A 25,562-nucleotide genomic window follows, 5' to 3' on the forward strand; every position below is an offset into this window, starting at 1 on the left:
ATGTTGTAGTCTTTTGGACGCTGGGTCGACTGGTTTTGGTCCGAAAAGGCTGCGATGCAGCGTTCCTCCTTTATTCCCAATCGAACATGGTTGAACAAGCGGTCACGTGTTCCTGCGAGCTGCGTACACCAGTCACCTGGTCACCGTGCCTGCAGGGTACAACTTACTAGCCTGTTTGACCTTTTTTGGGTGCAGTCCTGTAGTAGTAGTAGTAGTAGTAGAATTTATTATTTTGATAGGGAAGGCCCTACAGACGTTGCCGTCTTCTGTCACTCGAGTTGAACTCGAGTTGAACCTTGGTGTGAAAGTTGTCGCCTGCTGGCGTGGTGACCAGGTGATTTGGGCACCCAGGAGCACGTGGCCGCTTGTTCAACCATGTTCGATTGGGAATAAAGGAGGAACGCTGCATCGCAGCCTTTTCGGACCAAAACCAGTCGACTCAGCGTCCAAAAGACTACAACATATGGGCCAATCGCGGTCATCCGTGCTTTTATAAGAACGAAATGGCGCTTTTAGTGACATTTTGCATACAAATCCCCATCTAGTAGGGCGCAGTCAACCAATTTCGGTGGAAGTGCGCGGGTTCGATTGAGAAAAATGAAGGAAGGGAGCGTCGCAGCTTCCTCGGACCAAGACCATTCGACTCAGCACCCAGAAGACTACAACTGGTGAAAATTTGATTTTAGGGTATACTTCCCCTTTAACTTCCCCTATAAACTAATACTTCGTACAAAACTGACAGACTACTGAGACAGCCTACAGTCTCATTTGATTCAACTACACGTACCGACACCTAGCTCTAGTAACACATCTCCAGTGTGCTAACCAACCGCCTTCCAGCTTGATATACGTAGTCGCGAGCTGAAGAATGTCCAGCACGAAATATACAGATTGTTTCTATAAGGACTACCGTAGAATCCCGCGGATAAGCCCATGGGCTTATCTGTTTCACAAGGACATTTCGGTGGGCTTATACGAGAACATGGGCTTATACGCGGGCATGGGCTTATACGCCGACACCAAGTTGTGCTATTGAAAAGTATCAAGGAAGTGTGAAGGACATTGCTGAAAACCACTGTGCATACAAAAACAACCGATGATTGTGCTGAAATGTACGAAACAAACTATAATGTGCATGTACTACGTACATGTACATGGTATGGCCAAGAGTCCATAATTTATGGACTCCCGGTATGACCTACAGTCCATTCAGAAAAATATGGACTTCTAGCTTTTGGCCATAAATGGGTCAAACTTTGAGTTTTTTTAGAATTTTTTTCTGCAATCCCCTATGGAATCCTCTTCCAATTATGTTTCTGAAGTTTTTTTGTCCAAAAAGCAAGCCATAACAAGAATAGAATTTCGGCCAGGTTTTGCCCCAACAGCACTGAATTGGGAAAAACCATAAAAATCCAGGCCGTTTGACCCCGCCTGCAAACGTGCATTGTGCGGTTCGAACCCCAGTTCAGGTACCCTTTTTGGACCCTTTTTCAAATTTCAAATTTCGCAGCACTGCACTGTGTACGATGAAATCACGAAAAATCGCCAAATACGGGAGCTCGCCAGAGCCAGAGCCCATCTTTTTATGAATGGACTGAAGGCCCATGGGCTTGTACGATGAAGCTGTGTGATGTTCGAACCAGGTCCAGGGAGTACTGTATATCACCTTATTTTCGGTGTTGTAAAATTTCGGTAAAAGCCAGCCCCTGACCTTTCGGTGTAAGGATAAATTCGGTATGCATGGCACCAAAAAAAAAAAAAAAAAAAAAAAAAAAAAAAAAAAAAAAACGCTCTTGCACTACCGGTAATATCTCCGGCTAGGCTCCACATATCATTTTGTTACAGTATGTAGTATACCGGTACATGTACTATACCAGTATACAAGTTGATTTTTTTTAATTTGACAATGATTTTCATGATTTTTACATATTTTGGTATTTCGGAAAATTTAGGTGTAATGTTAAATTAGGTGATCTAGGACCAGTACCGAAGTTACCGAAATTTAAATTACACCGAAATAAAGGTGTTATACAGTAGTAAAATACAGGGAGGTGACACGAGCATGTACGGCCAGTTTGACGATTGCCTCAGCACCGTTTTCACCCGGCGGGTGAGATTGGGGTACTATGGGTACCGAAGTGTGCAGACACGCGCGCGGATCAGGATTCTCTCGATCAGGGAGTAGTAAAATACCTACCGCCAAAGAGACTCCTACTGCAGCCCGTAGAAACTCAGCGCTGAGAATTTCCAGCAATTGTCTGCCTTCACAAAGTTTGGTAGTCGACCAAACTACCACTATGTCAGGATAGAAGTCCAGCAAGAGTGGTATCACTTTGGGAGATATCCCTGCGTGCCGTAGATTTTTCCTGTGTCGATACAAGCTGTTTACGACGACGTAGCCCGCATTTCAATCCTTGACAAACTTAGGAACATTTCATTCCGAAAAGTGAACTCCCGAATCTCTAGCATACCATAATATGAAATGCTCATCATCGTACACGTATTGTTCTCAAGGAAATCACCTTCGTTCGATTGCTCCATGCCGTCGATCGGGACGAATTTCGGAAGGGTGGTACCCAGGGAGTCGTCAAATACCGGGAGTGGAAACGAGATGCGCGAGCGTGATCCATGCTCGCCTCGCGCTGGAGCACGCCGATTTTTTTCAAATAATCTTTTTTGTGCCACATTCACCAATTCCGCGGGATTTTCAAAATGTCAAAATTTATTTTGGTTCTTCCTGCAAGCGGAGCAGTTCAGACGTCTCCATACATAAACCTTCTCGTCAGATTTCCGCTTCCCTTTTGTAGTATTATCAATCTTCGTCGGCAGTGCATGGGCATGCTGGACAGGGAGATATCGGTAGCCATTTTACGGCTGATGTTTTAGGAACTTGGGCGAGAGGTGAGTAAAACCAAGCTTTATCGAGTGAATACTTCTATCACTGAATAGCTTTGTTTTGGTTTGTTACACATGCATGCTGCATGTACAGAGCATTCCATTTATCAACCTGCAGTCAAGTACAGACCCAGGGAAGCTTTTCTTTTACTTGCCCAATGATCGTGCATAAAATTTTATGTGAAACTCGTAAAAAGAAATGCAATGGTAGATTTAAGAAACTATGTGATGGTCAGGAATCAGGATACACATGGCATTCTCTACCTGGATGAATACTTGTGACAATTTTAATATAGAATTACTGCGCTGTTTTCCGTGTGCGTTTTGTCCAGACCTGGAGACCACATCAGCTGTGTTTTCAAGTTTAATTTGCGGTACAGTAGTGGCAAGAAAGCCGTCCATCATGCCAGCATCATCCGCAGCAGCAACAGCAGCAGCACCCCAGCCCACCGCCATAGTCAACTGCACTGCAGAGACACCTAAAAGATACCATGGTGGTTGGTGTGTTGTTGCGGTGAGAAGAGAACTGGAAGCTAGCAGAAAGCCTGAGTTAACTAGCCTCAAGCCGGTGTTGGCGACTTTCGGCCATGAAATTCTGGCCAACATGTCTCCGAATCTACCAAACTTTGAAAAGATAATTGAATCTGAGACACATGAGCATCCACCGTGTGTGTGCATGCACAGTGTGGGCATGTCAGTATGTGTGTGTGCTGCCAAAGATGGCTCTCTCGTCGTGCCGATTGAATATGGTCCCTGATCTCTTGGCAGACTGCCGACTTTCTGCCGTCGCTTCCATGTTGTCGGCCCCGCAAGGGGACAGGTGACCGTAATGGCAGTGTTTACCAGGACCAGGTGTGTGTGTGTGCATGCATGCATGCATTCCAGTGTGTGTGTATGTGTGTGAATGTGCGTGCATGCGCAGTTCGTGCATGCCGTGTGTGTGCATGTGCAGTTTGTGCATGCCAATGAGTGCGTGCGCACCCGTATATTGGTGCGTGCATGTACGCATGCGTAACTGCTGACACCCAAAGTTGGCAAAGAGAAGCGAGACAGAAAGAGAGAGGGATTTAGAACAGTTTAACAGTTTAATTCGGTGTGCCTTGTCAATTCTGTGATACTCGCCACAATCGGCCAAATCTGTAATTGGATTCTCAGTGTTGGTGGTGCATATACGTTGTCATGCTTCCTCTTGACATGAGACATACTGAAAGCGGTGATGTTCTCTTACACTGAAGAAGAAAATAAGAGAAATTCCTTGACTTTATAATAATGTGGTCGTCATTAAAAAACAATAATGTTTTAGAAACAAAGGGTCCCTCAAAAAGTCAATGGCATATCATCTTACACCGAGAAAAATCACAGGTAGCACCTATATGGAAAGGACAATGGTTACGAGAAGTTTTTTCGTGGGTCGAACCAAGTGGCTTTGATTACTGAGGCTGAGCTATTTTCCTCGATAAATTACATCAAAAGTCACGTCACTATCCGCGCGTGAATCGGGCCTCCAGTCATACATCGCAACACTGCGATAACGCCTACCGATAAATTAGGTGTCCTCCTACTAGTAAACGAGCAGACCACTGCAAATATCTCTGTATACACGTTCTGATGGACGCTTTCTCCCAAAAAATACTCAAGGCTACTCTAAATTGCATTTGACGACGCTGAGGTACTCAAGGCACTGCAACAATTTTGCGCGAGGCGAGCATGGATAATCAAGATTAACGGCGTTTCCACTCCCGGTATTTGACGACTCCCTGGTGGTACCTTTCCATATGACGATGACACAGATGTATCACAAGAACAAAACAAATGCTGTTCCATGAGATGGATAGACCTTTTCACGGAATTAGTTCTTCGACAAATACTCAAGATTGATTCAGCAGATCATCTTTTTTTGCGAAAGAAAAAAAAACAAGCGCGAGGCACCCATCAAAAATCACGATTAGTGGCGTGTCACGTCACCTCCCTGACTACTCCCTGGTTCGAACAAACCAAAAAAAACTACTGGGCTTATGCGCGGGTATGGGCTTATACGCGGGTACCGGGTGGGCTTATCCGCGGGATTCTACGGTATAAGGCCACCCTTTCTTTTTTCGTTGTTTAACGTCCGCGCCCGCGTACCTTTTTGCCTCCGACCGGAAAAAACCCAAGAAAGTAGTACAATGTAGTAGATCTACCAATAATATGCGAAGTTGTAAATACATGATTGTGTAGTTATAATATATCGTACGGTGTGTGTCCTAAAAATCCAGATGTAATGAATTCATGACATGCTAACTCCATGCTATGTACCTGTTTTGTTGGATTCATCAGGCATGTGCTCCAATGTACCATCAAAGAGTGTTGTTCTATGCCTGCAAGTGCCGTTAGACCCAGAAATATTATCACTTTACTGGTCAAAATGTTTGATTGGGGTTTCCAGTTTTTGGAATGGGCTTTTGTTTTTTTCGCCCTCCCGCGTACCTTTTCGCAAAAAAAGGACGTTAAACAATGAATTAACAAAGGGTGGGTAACCATGGTAACCAAGAGTAGAAAAACAAGAGTGTGCAACTCCGGATGGGTAGGCTCACGGCGGAATTTTTTGTTGACGTAATCTTTTCGACGACGCACGCGCGCGCTGCGAGTCTTTCGGAAAGTTTTCCCTCGTGCTCTTGGCCGGCTTCAATTCACACTACAAGGTCGGTGCCCAGCACGTGCTCTCACACTGCTCTGCGGCGAAATCCGCGTTCTTCTGAAAAAAGGTGACGTCAACAAAAAATTCCGCCGTGGGCGGGGCTATCTGCAGATTGTGCAGGAGAGATCCGGAGTTGCACACTCTTGTTTATCTACTCTTGATAACTTCTAAGAACGCAGCCAGATTGCTGAAAGATAAGAACGTCCCAGGCTAACCCCTTTTTAATACTTGGAAACAAAATTCTTGGGCAAGCGACTCTACTGTATCTAGACATCCAAAAGACAGCATAAAAATCCTGGGGTGGGGCTGTGTGATCGTCGCCATTCCCATGCTACAATGCATTGCATACACATACATGTACGGACGCGAGCGCGCAAACACATACCAAGTGAGAGATCAGTCTGCATTTTTATTTCGGACCGAGGATAATACCACAGTACAACAGCATATCAATGCACATCACACCACACACAACGTACATCACACAAAAGAGCATAAAAAACACGATGAGTGAGTCATTCTTGATGATGTGATGAATGATGATGCCGATGACCTTAGGCTTGAGCTGCCTCTTTGGGGTTGGTCTGGTGAGCCTTGAGAACTTCGACAGCCTCGTCAATCTTGGCCTGCAGAGACTCTTGCGACTCAATCATGTGCACAATCTCAGCATTGTCGATCTCCAAGAGCATTCCAGTGATCTTGCCTGCTTGCTCTGGCTGCACCTTGAAGATGAGAGGGAACAGGTACTCTCCTAAGATCTGCTTCTGCTCATCAGAGTTGGCACTAGATAGAGCCTTCATGTCCAGAGGGATATCAGTGTCGGACTTGGCTGGGGCAGGAGCAGCAGCTGCTGCAGCATTAGGTACAGCACCAGCTTGAGCAGAAGCCGTACTTGGTCCCTGAGGGCGACCGGCAGGAGCAGCACCAGCAGCAGCCCCGGCAGCATTGTAGGTCATTGGCCGGCTTTTAGCAGCTGGCCCACCAGCACGTGGGACATTGGCGCCACGAGCTGGAGGCTGAGCTTGACCACCCTGAGGTTGACCCTGCACCGATCTGTTGCTAGGGAAACGGCCACGGGCATTGCCACCTGGTCTGTTGTGCATGTTGCCACCAAAACCGCTTGCTGGCATCATGCCCTGGTTGCGAGGTCCCATCTGCTGGAATCTACCTTGCTGAGGGCGCATGCCAGAAGCTTGCGGGATGAAGGCAGCACGCTGACCCTAAAAACAAAAGCAAAAAAACAGCCTCCAATAAACAAACATGAATTTAACTGTGACATCAAACCACACACGTCGCATGTGCATCAAATTAAAAAAAATCACGGTCTGAGCGAGACTTGGTTTATCTATATAGAGGCCCAGTTTTCCGAATCCGTAGGAATGCCACCACCCTTCAAGGATCAATGCGCAGATGCAGCTCCTAAAGCGGTGGGAGGTGAGTAGATCAGCTCACCAGCATGTGGTCAAAGACCTGCATCAAGGATGACCAATATTACAATACAGCATATCAACACAGAAATGAGGGACACCATTCTAACCCCTATTTTCACCTTCCTCTAGCTAATGAAGATCTGCAAATGATACACCCGCCCACAATGTAAAGGTAAAACGCCCCAACCACAACATGACTTACCGCTGCTGGTGGCATGGGCATGTACATTGGAGCCTGGAACATCTGCATCTGGTGACCCTGAATCAACAACATAATCAAAAAATACCCGGTGAGATTCTGGCTTAGTGTTACTAGTACATTTTCAAGTTATTTCTATGTTTCGCGTCACCGCGAACCTTTTCGAATTGTTGGCAAGAAAAAAATCAACCAGACGAGTCAATTGATCTGTTCTAGCCAGTACGGCAGATCAGAGGTCATCAGTTTCTTGACAATGTTGCATTCGTCGAAAGTGTGAGCGATTTCTATTTCTCCAAGTCGTACAGTAGGGCCTGCTCACCAAGCGAACGGAGATTCCAGGTGTCAAGGACACCGGCATTTTCCAGGACCGTGATTACACAAATGAGCAGGGAAGTAACTACAAAACCTACCTGCTGCATGCGCATTGGCTGTGATCGAACCTGCATGTACTGTTGAGATAACTGAGCCTTTCGGTCCTCCTTGCGTTGAGCAAGGGCAACGTAAAGTGGCTTAGTGCCGATCATCCGCCCATTCATTTCAGTCACAGCCTTAGTAGCTTCCTCGGGAGATGAGAAGCAGACAAAACCGAATCCCTTGCTGTGGGCCTTGTCATCTCTCATGACCTGTAGAAGGAAATGGTAAAAGGGAGCCAGAAATAACAAATATACAAATAACAAATTAGGCACATCCAGATCTTTGCATTTAAACATCCACCATCGAAACAGATTTGAAGGGAGCTGGAAACTAAATCACATTTTCACATAGGCCCGAATATGTTTGATCTGATGTATGCAGTATCTTCAGCTTGGCTGAGAGAATCAAAATGGAAAAAAAGAGCAGATGGTCACCATCAACACTGTGGAGTACCGTATTTTCCGGAGCATAAACCTCACAAAAAAGTAGGTGCGGTGCATACTACGACTGTCAAATGAACGGTGAAACACAGGGCTGATGGTTGTGCTTGGTAGGGTCTAGCATCAGGATTGTGAAGGGCTAAAAAAATCACGTTCTTCGTTTGGAGATGGTTGGTGGTCAGTGGATGCTTTAACCCTTTGGAACTGCACTGATCACACGACGTCAGGAGATAGCTGCAATTGCAAGTATATTCGTTCCAATTTCCATCATAACGCTGGTTCTACTTCACCGATTTTGACGATCTTGGGCTCGTTGGAATGCTCTTTGAACGAGGATAACAGCGAGCCCAAACTCATTCAGGAGAGCGATTGCTGACTGCTACTGAATGCCAGGAACGCCAGCTGAATACCAAATCCAAAACGGTAAGTCCTTGTCTCGCCATTTCACTCGTGCTAGCTCAAAATCATTCATTTTTTTCTAACAGCCTCACAAAAGCCGTGACAAAAAGCACTGGGAGTGATGTCACACGCTGCGTAGGCAGGAAGAGGGAAAAATCCCACTTTTGAACGAAATTTGCACTTCACTGACGCATGAGAAATCGAGCGAACGTTCGAGCACTTGCCGCTCTGTTATACTAGCTCGGATCGACCCCGGAGTTTTTCGAGCCGTAGGTATTTCGATTGTTGAATTCGGTTGAGATTTGACTGAGTTGTGACTCGTTGAGTGCACTTGCACACATGACATTCGAATTCGAACGATCAGCTCCAAAGGGTCAAGGTGGCTAAATCGAGAACTACAGTCCATTCACAAAAAGATGGGCCCTGGCTCGAGCGAGCTCCCGTATTTGGCGATTTTAAGATTTCATCGTACACAGTGCTGCGAAATTTGAAATTTGAAAAAGGGTCCAAAATGGGTACCGTAGAATCCTGCGGATAAGCCCATGGGCTTATCTGTTTCACAAGGACATTTCGGTGGGCTTATACAAGAACATGGGCTTATACGCGGGCATGGGCTTATACGCGGGCATGGGCTTATACGCGGGCACCAACATTGTGCTATTGAAAAGTGCCAATGAAGTGAGAAGTACATTGCTGAAAGCCACTGTGCAAACAAAAACAACCAATGATCGTGTTGAAATGTACAAAAAAACAAAAAAAACCCTAAACACTCGTACTACGTACATGTACAATCATCATACATGTACATGGTACGACCAAGAGTCCATAATTAAATTTTATGGACTTGTAGCGACCTGACTCACTGAGTATTACGTCATTCTACAAACGCATGCGCAAGAAATAAAATCATTCTCTTTGGTCACAACTTCTTCGTTGTCCGGTTGGCCAAAGTAGCCGTCGTCTAGGGCCCGACGTAAAACCCTAAATTGGTGACCCCAGACGCTGCGCTCTTCGGAGTTTTGAGCATGCCATCCCTGAGCTCGGCCCGCCGCAGTTTCCTGCTCGCCTCAACTCTCGGGATCCCGTCAATCGCCGGCTGTTGACGTAAAACTTGAGCCTCACCACCACTGGATCCGCCTCGGAGCTGCTGTGGCCCCTGCCACCCTCCCCGGCCCACCTGGATACCCCGCTATCCTGCCACGGCATCGTCCAGTCGTCGTCGTCCGCATTCGTCCTGGCCTCAAGCTGGAAATTGGCCACCTCCACCCGTCGTACCAGCTCACTCACTGAGGAGTCTGTGCACGCACTCAGGCACACGCCCGGCACCGGACCCCATGGAGCTGCGCTCGCCTCCATCTGTCCCCGCCTCAGTCGGCACCGGCCTCGCCCCAGTGCAGCGCTCCTGCTGGTATCCCGCCAAGCCTGCAACATGCAGCCGCCTCTGACATGATAATACTCCTCTGTCACGCGTACATTTCCTTTCTTTCCGCCTCTGACACGATAACACTCCTCTGTCACGCGTACATTTCCTCTTTTCTTTCTTTCTGCCTCGGACATGCTCTCCACCTCTGTCACGTTAACACCTCTCTGACATGTTAAACCGCCTCTGTCATGCATCTCTCTCATTTCTGCTTTCTGTACTGTTTTTGATTTTGTTTCGGCCTTTGTTGCCACGTCACAAACAAATTTCATACACGCAGCGCTCTCGCTTGTACATATGTATCATATTCTTATAGTTTTGTCTTTCCGCCTTGTACATGCTGCGCTTCCTTTCTCTTCTCTTGTTTCTTGTTTATCGTGCTTCGCTCCTCCCGACCTCACCACTGGCGGGGGAGTACTGTAGCGACCTGACTCACTGAGTATTACGTCATTCTACAAACGCATGCGCAAGAAATAAAATCATTCTCTTTGGTCACAACTTCTTCGTTGTCCGGTTGGCCAAAGTAGCCGTCGTCTAGGGCCCGACGTAAAACCCTAAAGACTCATGGTACAGTCAGACCTCGCTTAACCGGACACATCTGTTTTCTACAAAAACATCAGGATAGGCGAGGTAACCGGATAACTGAACACACATACTGTATATGCATGTGGCATGTCAAAAGCAGTGACATCATACATACATGTAGACAGGTCCTATGCAGTACAACTAGCGTGCCCAGTATGTAAAACAAGCGAGAAAAATGACAAGTGCATGCAACTGAGTGCTGTCCGCACACACCCAGCAGGTCAAGGACCTCAATTGCTTGTACAACTCCTTGATACTAGCTTCTGCAAGCGCTAGCCAGCCACATGCAACCGGATACGACGAAGCATTTTGTACACATTTTAACCAGTTTGTACACAAAATCATGCACCGGTATGCGGACCGCGAAGTGAATGTTGAATGTTGTATGCATAAGGGAGCATCTCATAAGTTCGCATTTTGTTTCTAAACGTAACGCATTTCGAAACGGGGGTAGGGGGGTAGCGGCCATTTCGAATAGAAAAATGACTGTTCGCACATTTTCTGGAACTGTACAATCTACTGTACTACTAGTACTAGTGCTAGATCCCTGCAGCAAATGAGTGTGTTTAGGTGGAGATCTACCTGTGTTTGCAGATCAGCTACATGCATGCAGGCTACTCAGAGGTGTCAAATGTCACACCAGCCTGATCAAACTGTGTACCTGGCCAGCGTTTACAGCAGTACAGTTGTTGTGGAGGAACTATGCTTATTTGCGGGTACATGTCATTGATTGTACTTTGTACTCAGTATTAAAATGCGGTACTACTGTATGCCATTCACGACCGCTCTAGCAAAACATTCGTGTACATGTACATGACTGATTGTACAATCATGTACATAAGCGCATACCATAGCATGGGGCATGGATGTGTACAGTAGATAAACACAGAAAATGTGCGATAAGACTTTCGAATAGAGGGGGGAGGTAGGGGGGTAAAGTCTATTCGAAATGCGTTACGTTTGCAAAATAAATGCGAACTTATGAGATGCTCCCTAACATATGCTGCACATCGGTAACCAGCGATTTTCTTCCGGATGGCGAGGGATCCGGATAAACGAGGTCTGACTGCACAATATTTAGGCCCATGGGCTTGTGCGACGAAGCCTTGTGATGTTCGAACTTTCCCTGGGCTTTTGCGCGGGCATGGGCTTATATGCGGGTGGGCTTATCCGCGGGATTCTGAGGCACCTGAACTGGGGTTCGAGCCGCACAATGCACTGTTGCAGGCAGGGTCAAACGGACTGGATTTTTATGGTTTTTCCCAATCCAGTGCTATTGGGGCAAAACCTGGCCGATATCCTATTCTTGCTACGGCTTGCTTTTTGGAGAAATAGACGTCAGAAACATAATCGGAAGAGGATTGCATAGGGATTGCAGAAAAAAATTCTAAAAAACTCAATGTTTGACCCATTTATGACCAAAAGCCAGAAGTCCATCTTTTTCTGAATGGACTGTAGTCCTTCGAGCACCCTGCTGAGCAGGTTTGGAGTAAAATATTATGAAATATTATTACTTTTTGCCCCTCACGGGTTCGAACAAGGGAGTAGTAAAATACAGGGAGGTGACACGAGCATGTACGGCCAGTTTGACGATTGCCTCAGCACCGTTTTCACCCTGCGGGTGAGATTGGGGTACTATGGGTACCTAAGTGTGCAGACACGCGCGCGGATCAGGATTCTCTCGATCAGGGAGTAGTAAAATACCTACCGCCAAAGAGACTCCAACTGCAGCCTGTAGAAACTCAGCGCTGAGAATTTCCAACAATTGTCTGCCATCACAAAGTTTGGTAGTCGACCAAACTACCACTATGTCAGGATAGAAGTCCAGCAAGAGTGGTATCACTGTGGGAGGTATCCCTGCGTGCCGTAGATTTTCCTGTATCGATACAAGCTGTTTACGACGACGTAGCCCGCATGTCAATCCTTGACAAACTTAGGAACATTATTTTCATTCCGAAAAGTGAACTCCCGAATCTCTAGCACACCATAATATGAAATGCTCATCATCACAAAGAAGGTAGAGAAGTACTGGTTGATCACAACTGAGGAGAAATTAGTGCCGATCGTGTGGTGTCTTAGAGATTTTTTCGACTTCGAAATCGGTGCACTCGCTTTTTATCTCTAATCGTACACGTATTGTTCTCGATCAGGACGAATTTCGGAAGGGTGGTACCTTTCCATATGACGATGACACAGATGTATCACAAGAGCAAAACAAATGCTGTTCCATGAGATGGATAGACCTTTTTCTAGGAATTAGTTCTCCAACAAATACTTAAGATTGATTCAGCAGATCATCTTTTTTTGCGAAAGAAAAAAACAAGCACGAGGCACCCATCAAAAATCACGATTAGTGGTGTGTCACCTCCCTGTATTTTACTACTCCCTGGTTCGAACCTCCCCGGTAAAAACATTTTTTCTAATTTTTCGGTAGTGGTTTTGACAAGAATAACCTCAAGACATTAGTATGTTCTGGTGGCTACAGCAACATGAAACTTGGCAGGCACTTTTCAATCAATGGAACAAATAATTAATTAATTAATTTAAAGGAAATCCATAAAGCAGTTTCAAATTATTTGATGGCAGTAATATGTAAATTTACCCCCAAATCGACAAATTGATAGCACTTGACAAAGTATGCTTCTGGTAGCTGCAGGGGGCTATAACTTTGCAGACTCTTCACAACTATAGTGAAGTATATCTCTACAAAATTAGAAAGAAATCTATTGGGCGATTGTGTTTGACTATAATGATTGCAAACGTCAGCCAACATAGGATTCAGTAAACCGTGCTCCAATTTCGGGAAGCACCCCGCCGAGTACCGATATTTGCGTTCCAAACCGAATGAGATTGTTAGTATGGGCAGCCAAGAACCCTGAAAAGAAAGCCCAGCCACCCTATTTGGCTCGGCTTGACTGCAGAAATCACCACTCAGATACCTGAAAAGAAAACTACAACACTTACTTATACAATACAACAGTAGAGGCAAAATGCTGGGATGTGTTTTTGTGCAAAAAGCTCCAAAATACCAGAAATTTTAGAGAGGTTCCGAGGTACAATTTTCTGTGCCAAAATCCGTGTGGGCGCTACGGATTTTTTCCAGGCGTGCTCCATACGATTTTTCGGCACGGAGAATCCGTGTGGGCTGGCTTTCATAGGCTGTGTTTACATGAGGCGTTTCAACCCGGGTTGAGTTCGACTCGGGTCAGATTTCAACCCGCCATGCACACAAAATGAATGGCGTGTTTACATGACGCATTGCGCTTGACCCAGGTTGATTTCAACCCGGGTCAAAGATAGCGTAATACGTACTTCTGTGCGCATCTCGCGCCTGGTTTGAACAGCACTCTGCACATGCAAATTTCGCGCGAAAGGATTCACGTGACCATACAAGTGGAATTTTGGTGGCATATCAGTATTTGACCCGGGTCAACCGTCTGCATGTAAACGCTCACCTATTTTGTCTATCGTACAGACTTTCAACCCGGGCTGAAATTTAACGAACCGTGTTTCGTATGGATATTTTGAGTCATCAGGTGCAGAAAGATTTTTCGCGTACAAATTTGGTACGAGAAACATCGATTTTCCGCGGGAAGTTTTGATTTCGGTACAATTTTTCAAAATAAAAATGCGGGAATGTGCGATCGTAACCTCGGCAATGACGGCAAACACATAAGTTCCGTTCTCCGGAACATTTCACTGCTCGAAAACGACGTATAAAAAATCCGTAGCGCCTCTACGGATTTTGCCACGAAAAATCGCACTCCGGAACCTCTCTATTATTGTGTTTGAAAACATTTCGCGTTTCCTGAATTACTGGTAGTATCGGGCTACTATACACCGGACCCAAGCGCGCACAGGCAGGTAAAACGTCATCAAAAAACGGGGAGAACGACCGCGGTACCGCGAATGGCGAGTGTCAGTGGAACCGCGCTGCTCCGCTGCATGCAGCCCAGTGCCGCGGAGCAGCAGAGACGCAGTGAAACCTGGCCCCAAGGGCAAGATAAAGACATTCGCCTTGTCACAATATACTACTAGTATTCAACAGAAGCAAATGCACAAATCTACACCATACCTTGGCAGAGGTGATGCTTCCATAGGAAGAGAATTCCTTCTGCAGACGCTCGTCGTCAATATTGTCATCGATGTTCTTGATGTAAAGGTTGACACCCTGGTATGTTCTGCTACGCTGTTCCTTCAGCTTGGCGAACTTAGCACGGAGCTCAGCTTCACGTTCGTACTTCTTCTGGGCACGTCCAACATACAGAGTCTTGCCCTCTACTGTTTTCTCGTTCATCTCATTTCTGGCCTATGATCAGGAAAGCAAGAGAAAAGATGCAAACATTCAATTAACTGAAGGCCATGGCTTGGTCACCACAATAATGCACATTAGAAAAGCGAACGTAAGGGGCCATCCGTAAATATAGATATTTATTTAGAAACGAAAACTAGTCGTTTAGGGGGGAGGGGGTTAAGCGCCTGTTCGTTTCTCGAAAAATATCGATGTATATCGATGTATATTTTGCATGCGTGAGCATGTCCAGAAAAAAAGACCAAAAATATCGATATACTATGTAGCATTTGTATGTGTCTGGAGGGGGGGGGGGGGGGGGGGGGGGGGGTTGAAGAGAAGCGCCTAGTTTTCGTTTCTAAATAAATATCGGTATTTACGAAATGCCCCGAAGGTGGCTCAAACTGGGTGATACACAGATATTATTATGTACTTTCGTAGGCAAGCACAGCATATATTTATAGAATCTAAAACTAATATAATGGAATAAGGGCTGTCGAGCTCCAAATTAAGACACTGTGTGTAGCAAAAATAAAAGCTTGGAACAAAATCGGACATCAAAAAGGCTCCACGCTACGTAGAGTTGAGCAACTTTCGTTAGTGGGGAGGAAAAACCCGTGAATTCGAGAGTTCGGCACTCCACCTACGGAAAGTTGTGTACGGAGAGTACGTAAATGGAGCTCCACTAACGGGGGTACTCCATAATTGGATCGGGGTATAAGTTAACGCCTTTTTGGGGTCGTAATGAACTTTTCGCTCTCATGGAATCCTCAATTAGGATATACAGTACAGATGATATCCATGCATTCTCATTAAAACCTACCTTCTCGGCATCAGCTGGTAGCTCAAAGCTGCAGAAGCCAAAGCCACGGGACTTTCCGCTATTGTCAGTCATGACCTTGGCACTGACAATTTTACCAAACTCTGAGAACATTGCCTCGAGTTTCTCGTCACTATCGACCTCATCTGGGAAGTTCTTGATGTAGATGTTGGTAAATTGCTGTGGTGTGGTGCCGAGCTTCTCGAGACGTTCACGGCGTGACATGAACCGACCAACAAACCTACACCAAACACAAAAGCAGTCAATGATCTTAATACATTGGCATACAGATAACAGTGCAAATGCAACCAAGAGAAAGTGAACATCAGGCAAATTCGAGCTATTAACCGTTTCCGGGTTTATGACGAGTATATACTCGTCATGCAGACCCCACCGGGCCTGGGCAATGCCAAGTATACTTGCGCTATACTTTTTGTATAGTGCACATGCTGTAAGCACTGGACAGATCACTGTACAAACAGCCATAACTCTGGAACGGAATATCGCATCGCCATGATCAATAGCTCATTGGAACGGTCTTGGAAAGGGCTTTTAGGGTTTTTTCGGTGTGGTGACAGCTCACCAAATGATCGAGCGGGGATAAATTGAACGCGCAATTTTCTTACTTTCTGTCCGGCGATTTTTTGCGACTTTCAAGGCATTCACGGGGATTTACCAATGACGTGCCAAAGGCAAAATAACGTAAGAGTACATCGTTTGAATGGCTTGAATCTCGCGAGTTCGGTGCAGTTTGAATCGTAGTTCTAGGTTGAGTATGAGCACCGAACTGAAGGAAATTGTTGTGCGTGGGGCGTCCTTGGGGTGCTGTATCTGTCCCCTTGGAAAAACACGATTCTGCGGCTGCGGCAATTTTCCGCGGAAATCACGGAATCCACACTTTTGCCCGCGGAATCTGATTTTTTTAATGGTAAATTACTAAAATTACTACTCAGAAAGCAGCAGAAAAATTTACTTTGCGATCTGTTTGAGCACATTGCTCTTGCCAGTGTAGGTGAGTGCATGTCTCTCCAAAATTCTTCACTCTAATTCAGTTCGTGAACGCAAAGGATAGTGTGAAAAGTACTCCTTCATGCAACTAGTTGTCATAATTATCCTCTACAAGGACTTGAAGGAGGGTGAAAACTTGCAGAAAATGCCACAGATTTTTTTACTGCAGAAAATGGCGCAGAAAACACCCCTTTTCTCCGCGGGATTTTGAATTCTTGGCCGCGTTTTTTCCAAAAGGACAGCTGTATGCTCTGAAAGCACGTGGAAGATGACGAGCCGGAAAGAGCTTTCCCGTAAGCCATAGATTGTGAAAATCCGTTGAGAAACAATAATGTACTGACAATGTGTTTGTTGCTATCTCCCCAATAGTACAGATGCACTGAATTACAGTGCCCAGACGCAGTAAATGCACTGTGACCCTGAAAGGGTGAACAAGTTTTCCTCTGGCAACTAGGCTTTGAGCGCATTCACTCTCCTTTCAATCTTTACGTACACATTGCCGGGAAAAATCTATCGCAAACTTGGATTTCAACGATCTATGGCGTATAGGAAAGGTATGAGCCAACCGAAGACACTTTGGCAGCTCTCAGCTCCATAGACTTGCCAAGGTCACATATACGTGCTCAAAAAGCTGCCCTTTCAAGTCTCAGGCTGTGTTTACATGAGGCGTTTCCACGGGGATGAGTTCGACCCGGGTCAGATTTCAACCCGCTATGTACACAAAATGAATGGCGCGTTTACATGACGCATTGCGCTGGACCCGGTTGAAATTTCGCCCCGGGTTGATTTCAACCCTACCCCCAAGGGAGGGTTGAAATCAACCCGGGGTGAGAAAATCGTACTAACGTACTTCTATGCGTATCTTGCGCCAGGTTTGAATAGCAGTGCACAGGCAAATTTTGCGTGAAAGTATTCACGTGACCATACAGGACTCTAGAAGTGGACTTTTGGCGGCATATCAGTATTTGACCCAGGTCAACTGCCTTCATGTAAACGCTCACGTATTTTGTCTACCGTACAGACTTTCAACCCGGGCTGAAAATTCTCATGTAACCACAGCCTCAGAAACGAAAACAATTTCAAATCACATTTTTGTTCGCAATCTCTCCCAAACTCAACCGATCTTCATGCTTTAAACTGCGCTGCAAAGCTGATATCTAAGCGCTTTGATTGATGTCCAACACGCATGCGAAGAAGCCGAGGGAAGCCCCCCAGGAATATAGGAGTCAGGAGCGAAAAAGTATGAAATGATGGTTAGATAAAACGTGATATAGAACAAAGATGCCAACATAATACCATGTGATTTGAAATTGTTTTCCGTGATTACATCATTTTAGTGATGTAGATGTGAGCCTGTGAAAATCGGTGCGAGCGAGCGACTTTTTATTTTATTTCCCACATTTTTTTATTTCCAAAGATAGGGCCACACATACATGTATGTACATGGTCACATGTTCATAATTATATTCAGGCCAGGGAGTAGAAAAATACCGGTATTTTACTACTCCCTGATTCATGCCTTTCGCCAAGAGTACATGAAAACCAGAGTGTGCAGCTTGGGGCCTTCTCTGCTATGGCTGTCTGTCACGGCGGAATTCCGTGATTACATCATTTTGGTGCAGATCTGAGGCGGGAAATGGCGTAGTGCGTACAACTGAGCTGCAGTTGTGCAGAAAGAGATCTGCTTGAATCCTGCTTGTACGCACTACATCACTAAAATGATGTAATCACGGAATTTCGCCGTGACAGCAACCCATCCGAGCTGCACACTCTAGTTTTCATGTACTCTTGCTTTCGCATTGACCGTTTTGATGCACGCATATGAACGCATAGAATTTAAAAAATTCGTCAGTGCGCCGCCAAAAATCGAAGCGCGCGTACTTGAGAATCAAAGATAATTTTCACCATGGCCTAAGTAACTGGGTTGTAGTCTTCGGGGTGCGGAGTCAAATGGTCTTGGTCCGAGGAAGCTGAGACGCTCCCTTCCTCCTTTATTCCCAATCGAACTTGCGCACTTTAACCAAAACTGGGTGACTGCGCCCAACGAGATGGGGATTTGTATGCAAAAAGTCACTAAAAAGTAAAAGCGCTGTTTCGTTCTTAGGCCCTCTTCAGACTAGGTACAAAACAGCCTATGTCACATGTACATAGAAGTTTCCAAGACAACAACAATAATCTGGCGGGTCCTGCATTTATCGTACTTTCACCAGGCAGTCGTACAAACGGACAAACTTTGTGCCCGGATACGACTGCCGCCTGCTTTCACGCATCCCAGGCCCCTTGCGCAAGTGTGTAGGGTCAAAGATTGCCTGTATATTGCATGTAAAATGTGAAGTCTGAATGCAGGCGTGGAAAAATGTTGCCCTTTAGGTTTTATGTGATTTTGTACTGGATGTTCTATGTACGTAGTCTGCAGAGGGCGGTCACGTGCTCATGTGTACACCAGTCACCTGGTCACCATGCCCGCAGGCTACAACTTACAGCCCATTTGAGCGCGTTCCTGTCACTCGAGTTGAACCTTTTAGTTGAACCTTGGTGTGAAAGTTGTCGCCTGCAGGCACCATGACCAGGCGACTGGCATACGCACGAGCACGTGACCACTTCCTCAACCGTGTTTGATTGGGAATAAGGGCTCCATGGGCCCTGCTTTAGCCTCTCGAATAAGGGCCGAACGCTGGATCGCAGCCTTTTCGGACCAAAACCAGTCGACTCAGCGTCCAAAAGACTACAACATATGGACCAATCGTGGTCATACGTGCTTTTCTAAGAAGGAAACGGCGCTCTTAGTGACTTTTTGCATACAAATCCCCATATACAGTTGGGCTCTGTGAAATCCGACCCAGAGTGCACATTTGGCGCCTCTTTTTGCACGGCCCTTGACGCCCTCGGAGTGGCACGAATGCGGCTGGACGTACACATGTACAGATACGATGATGTAATCAAAACTGGTACAGGGCGCCAGTTTTGCACGTTGGATTTCACCGAGCGCAACTGGTAGGGCGCAGTCACCCAGTTTCGGTGGAAGTGGGAATAAAGGAGGAAGGGAGCGCCTCAGTTCCCTCAGACCAAGACCAGTCGACTCAGCACCCCGCAGACTACAACTGGTGAACATTTGATTTTAGGTTATACTTCCCCTTTACAGAGAGAGGTTCCGCACTATGTAAAGTTGAGCAACATAACGTTAGTAGGCGGGAAAAACCCGTGAATTCGCGAGTTTGCACTCCACTTACGGAGAGTTGTCTACGTAGAGTACGTAGATAGGGCTCTGATAATGTGGCTGGTCCGTACGTGGATTGGGGTACAAATTTATGACTCCCTCCCCAGGTCGATCCGGTCGTACACTGCCGCGTTCGGAGTTGCCAAGGGCAGCTACGTGATTTGAAAACTCCGTTATGCGGAACACAGATGCGCATGCAGTTAACGTAAAACTTTCCGTAGATAGACTACCTTTTTAATAACGTAATTACGTTATGCGGAACCTCTCTAATCTCTACTCTACAATACCTAAATGGGCATCTTGAACTATGGTGAAACCTGTTGAAGGCGACAGCTCAAGGGACTTTAGAAATGTAGTCCCGTGTACAGGTGGTCTCCCTATGCAGGGTCATTTGACTGGAAATAACATCCATTGGTCCTGGTTGTAGTAAGTGGTTCTCTGGGACAGGTGGTCGCCTTATCATGTTTTACTATAATAGCAGAATACTGCAGTCCAATCTGTACAGTTCAGAAAATAAATGATATACAAATTACAAAACTTACACCTTGCGGTCATTCAGCAGCATCCCATTGACTTTGTCAATAGCTTGTTGGGCAGCTTCATCAGTCTCAAAATGAACAAAGCCGTATCCCTTGGACTGGCCCTTATCGTCAGTAGCCACCTTGCATGACATAATTGCTCCAAAAGCATTAAATGTGTCAAACAGAGCCTTGTTATCAATGCCCTTGTCCAAGTTCTTGATGAAGATGTTACCAACTCCAGATCGGCGAACTGCAGGATCCCGCTGTGACCACATTATGCGCATTGGACGGTGCTTCATTGGCTCGAAGTTCAACGAGTCCATGCACCTTTCGGCTGCACAGGAAACAAAGGTGTTCAGGCATCGCACAGGAACTTTAATAACAGATGAATCTCACAGTAGGGGCCTTCCGTAAATACCGATATTTATTTAGAAACTCGGATGTTGAGCCAACAACAAATGTAGAAATGAATAAGACATATCGATACGAGTAACTGTCCACCACTTTAACCCTTTGTGTACCAGCCCCATCTCGAACCGTACCATATGGTACGGTTCGCTGCACTCCAATCAAGCGCGCCGTTCCCCGCCGCCGTAGCTCCGATCGACTCGCGGTTTTTTGCGCTTGACAGCTGAGATCCCACTGAAAATTTTGATGTATGACATGGGTAGGTTGCCATTTGAAAGTATGGAGAACGAACGCGTTCAAAAGTATGCTTTTCAGCGCAAACAATTGTCGCTGTTTCGATCGTGTTCTCGCTCAGTTTCTCTGCTTGTAGCGAAGATGTAGCTTGTTCTAGGTCATGTCGACGTCTTCTAGACGTGGTGGACGATTGGAGAGATCGGCTGTGGCGATATCATCGCGGAATGCGACTCGAAATTGAAAATTTGTATCGCTGATCCCATCGCAGTATTCGCTCTCAAAACAGGAGCGAGAGAGAGGGCAGCGATGGCCTAAAATCGTCAAGGCAGGCGTAATTCACCAGCCAGCGACTGCTTCTTGTCTTCTCTTTCACTTACCTGACGCTGGATGTGAGTAGATGAAGAAAAATATAGATTTCGAATCTGAGACAAGAATTCAAAATTTGCAATTTTGAACCAATTGTTTTACCTCAAATGTGTGAAAATATGACCATTTCCCTGGTGTGTTGTTACTCTTCATGCACTGAGACAACGCTTATGAGGTTGTTTTGTCCCTATGTTCCCAGTACACGAGCACAAACTAATTCTCAGTCTATTTGTTTGTGATACCCTGGTTGGTCAGAAATATGCACAATTGGCGTGTATCTTTGGTATTCCACCTATGGCCTTCATATACTACTGCATACTGTACCAATATCCATGCTTACCTGGGTGCAGTGATACATATGGAGTCAGGAAAACACAACTTGCATATACAAAAGTTGTCTAGATTTCATACCATGGTTGCTTCTTTGGCTGCGATAGCCCCTTACATACATTAGATGGCTGGTACATAAAGGGTTAACTAGATACCGTGCTTTCCGGAGTAAAAGCCACACTTTGAACACTCAAAATTCACCCAAAAGGGGCGGAGTGTGTCTTATACTCTGATGATCAAAGTAACGGTGATAAGAGGCCGTCCATAAATACATGTACTTACTTAGAGACGTCTAACAGGCGTTTTTTGACCCACCCACCCCCAGAAAACGCCCCCAAAAATGCAGATAATACCATTCATAATGAACACCATGCTATGCACACATATACAGTACAGTCGACTCCACTTATAACGAACGCGCATATAGCGAAGTTTGTGATATAGCGCACCCTTGTCCATGTCCCTGTTTATTATCATCATCATTATTATTATTATTATTATGAAATGACCCAAAGGCGATATGCCTATCGAGGGGTTCATTTGAACCCAACAGAATTGACCCTTCATAGCGAACAGATTTCGAATATAACGAACCAAATCACACCTACAAGTCGTTTCTGAGAGTACAGAGTATGTGTCCCTGTCTACTCTGCCGTGACTAGCGCAGCGTAGTGCGTCTCAACGCCTACCTGTACTAGCTGTAGCAGTGCTACATCATGTACACGCTCACGGTATGGTATGCATGCACTCCAAAATGTATTTTTTAGAAACGCCTTGCAGGCGAACCCACCCACCAGAAACGCCCCTAAATAGGATTGATGTCTGTATTTCGTGGCAAAAAAATGGGGGGGGGGGGCTTATGTTCCAGTGCGGCTTATACTCCAGAAAATACGGTACTATACAATCGGATAGTGCAACAACTAGGCACTAACTGACATAGTACAGAAACATTCGACAACCGAACACCTAGCTCCAACACATCTCCGGAGCGTTAGTTATAGCACTGTCTGACTGTATTATACTAGTATCTTGCTACTCTTCACCCGTCTCCACACGTCCCTTTCCTTTCTACATTTATTTATAAACGAAAACTACTCATTTCTCTTCCACCCCTAAGACCACGTTTGTTTTTTGTCTACTTGGTATAGTAGAGTAGAGCGGATGTCGGAAGAAGAGAAGACGGAAGATGGTAGTCTGTGGACGCAGATCTACCCATTTCGAGAGAGCGTTGATTTTACAGTGTAACATATATTTTGGGAAAACCAGCCCTCATGGCCACACAAGCACACGAATATCCTACCTCTACCAACTTCTAAAGGCTTCTACCAGCCTCAAACCTGGTAGAGCCGGTGGACGAATGTAGAATTTACCGTTTGGGGAAGAAAAATGGATAAATCTACCGAAGAAGAAATTTCTACACAAACCTGTAGATCAAAACCGAGCGCCTCCAAATACCGTATTTCCCCGATTATAGGTGGCGCTCGATTATAAGTCGCACCCCCCATTTCCAGGTTTGAGCAATATTGTTTTGATAAATTGACTTCAGTAGTAAGTCATGCTCGATTGTAAGTCGCACCCCCTTTTTCACCCTTCATTTTTAGTGTAAAAGGGTGCGACCTATAATCGGGGAAATACGGTACAGCAAAGCCTTAGACTTGGTAACTACTGTCTTACTTTGTTGTTCCCTCACACAGATCTCTTCTTGTTACAGGTACAATTACCAAGCCATCTGTAACTATGAAAAATAGACGGAGGCTCGTTTTCATTCGATGTGTGTGTTAACATGTACCACTTGCAGAAGCTTCTTCCTGCTAGGGGATGGATGAGTAGGAATCAACAGAAATCAAATCTTCTCATTTCTCAAAATAGGTAATTGTGGAAGTTCTTCTTAGCTGAGGGTGTAGACCCTTTTCATTTACACATCTTCGGCCGAGTTCTCCGGTGTATGGATCCAGTGGAGACCCGGGAATCTGGTGGTGGTGGGGGTGCATTTTCTGTCTACGCAAAATATGCGTCTGTACATGCATGAAGCTGTTCTCTAGCACAAACAGCCTGAACAATGATTTGAGAAAAATTCAAATGAATGAAAACGATGTCCTGCAAGACTTGTTTTACATTCAATTAAATTAAGATAATAGGTTGTTGATACGTTTCGCTTATTATTTGCAACAATACGTTGAATCCCCCAAAAATTAATTTCAATGGCCTATTGCACGAACGTAAAACATCAAAATTTTTACTAAGTACGCACGCATGCCTACAAATGGGCAAATGAAATTAGCTTAACTTTTCTGATCATCATAATTAGAATTTGTTTGCATGGGGTTTGGACTACAATAAAAGGGGTGTCGTATCTCCTCCAGGAATTGCAGAAAATGACTGTCGAATCACGGGTGCCACAAGGACAGTCACAATACACAATTCACACAAATTGGGTCACATTACACTTACCGTCTGCTGGATTCTGAAAGTTGACGTAGGCATACCCGAGAGAACGGCGTGTGACAACATCGCGACAAACGCGGATAGACAGCACTGGTCCCAGGGCACTGAACTTTTCGAAGAGCATAGCTTCTGTGATATCAGGATGAAGGTCTCCGACATAGAGAGAAGCTGGAGTCACTTGCTGACCAGCAAAGTTAGGTGTTGACGGATTCATCTTCGGTCTTCAAGTTTTCTGCCAGAAGCAGCAACACAACTGGGCTAAGTTTTACGATTTTTTTGGTCTTTTTCTAATGAAGAGCAAGAGATATCACCCTCCGATTGGAGAGCAACACCAACACTCGAAAGAACAACGCAAGAAAGGATTGGAGAGGCAGAGGCAAAGCTCTGTACTTTGCTTATATACAACGAGCGTTCTGTTGCATGCACTGGCAACGGCAGCAGCACTGCCATGCACAGTCAGCGCTGATTAGTTGTACCCGGTTGCGTGGTAACAGATATGAGGGCTAGGGGTCAAGCGCACTTCGTACACATCATACATGACTGTACTTTTTTTTTTGTAGTTCATACTGATTACTACAGCAGTACAGACTACAGACACAGTACAGTCAGTGATCAGTCATGTCTGTACTATTCTATAAATCAGTAGACCTACGATTCAGTAGCTAGCTGACGCGTAGACCTACATACAGCCGAGCCGCACATATCCAGCCGAGTTCAGACTTGAGCTGAACTGGCTGAATAAGAAGCCCCGCAAAGGGCCGCATGCGTGTAGATCTACGATCCGTGCAGCGCGCGGTACCACGACCCGAGCGCAAGTCGTAGCACAGACGTGACCTTGCGCTTGCAGCTTGGTGAGCTGAGCGTCGTGAGCGATCGACCAAGCACGTGACGTAGATATACTAGTATCTACACGTTATTTCAGAAATTTTAGGTTCTCAATATTTTCGGTATGAGGGCAAAAGGCCAGGTTAGGTGAACAGAAATTTTAGGTACAGAGAAGTATATTTGTAGTTCTCTATTGCCGTATTGGATAATGTGTGTAAGTGTTTGTTCGGTGTAATGAAATTTTAGGTATGAAACAGATGCACCGAAAGTACCGAAAATAAAAGTACACCGAAAATTTGTGAAATTACAGTAGATCTACAGTCATCATGGTCATGTAGAAGTCTACGAGTAGCAAGAAGTAATACTATAACTCTTTTTTTCGTTACTATGCAAGTATTATAATTGTTGTAGTTGCATAGTTTGGAGAGTTGAGAAGCGAAGTTTCCTAAAATATTGTATGCTAATCAATATCACTGTTTTGGGGCTGTTTTCATTGAAAAGCCATTCAAGTTCGTGACTCTAGATGGGTCAGAAAAGTGCCCGCAGACGGACGTGCGTGGGAAATCCTGATCTGGGGAGTTTTACTGTAGTACTGTAAGACATGTATATAACGAGGAAGTAAATATTTAATTTAACGT

General features: G+C 45.4%; 1 protein-coding gene and 1 long non-coding RNA gene across 2 annotated transcripts; one reads left to right on the top strand and one right to left on the bottom strand.

The window, feature by feature from the left end:
- Positions 1-2,581: 2,581 nt before the first annotated feature.
- On the top strand, positions 2,582-3,545 carry LOC135813659 (uncharacterized). The gene is made up of 2 exons (XR_010553074.1): positions 2,582-2,901; positions 3,228-3,545. It is a non-coding gene; the product is annotated as an uncharacterized LOC135813659 (long non-coding RNA).
- Positions 3,546-5,968: 2,423 nt separating this feature from the next.
- Positions 5,969-24,485, bottom strand: LOC135815015 (polyadenylate-binding protein 4-like). Its single transcript, XM_065328230.1, has 7 exons — positions 24,106-24,485; positions 20,338-20,650; positions 15,574-15,811; positions 14,535-14,768; positions 7,612-7,824; positions 7,205-7,261; positions 5,969-6,792 (listed from the first exon to the last, which is right to left on the bottom strand). The coding sequence occupies exons 1-7, from the start codon at positions 24,311-24,313 to the stop codon at positions 6,127-6,129; spliced, it is 1,929 nt and encodes a 642-aa protein (XP_065184302.1). The 5' UTR covers positions 24,314-24,485; the 3' UTR covers positions 5,969-6,126.
- Between the last annotated feature and the right edge of the window lie 1,077 nt (positions 24,486-25,562).

This window comes from Sycon ciliatum, chromosome 4 (assembly GCF_964019385.1).
Source record: "Sycon ciliatum chromosome 4, ocSycCili1.1, whole genome shotgun sequence".
In the NCBI taxonomy this organism is placed as follows: Eukaryota; Metazoa; Porifera; class Calcarea; order Leucosolenida; family Sycettidae; genus Sycon; species Sycon ciliatum.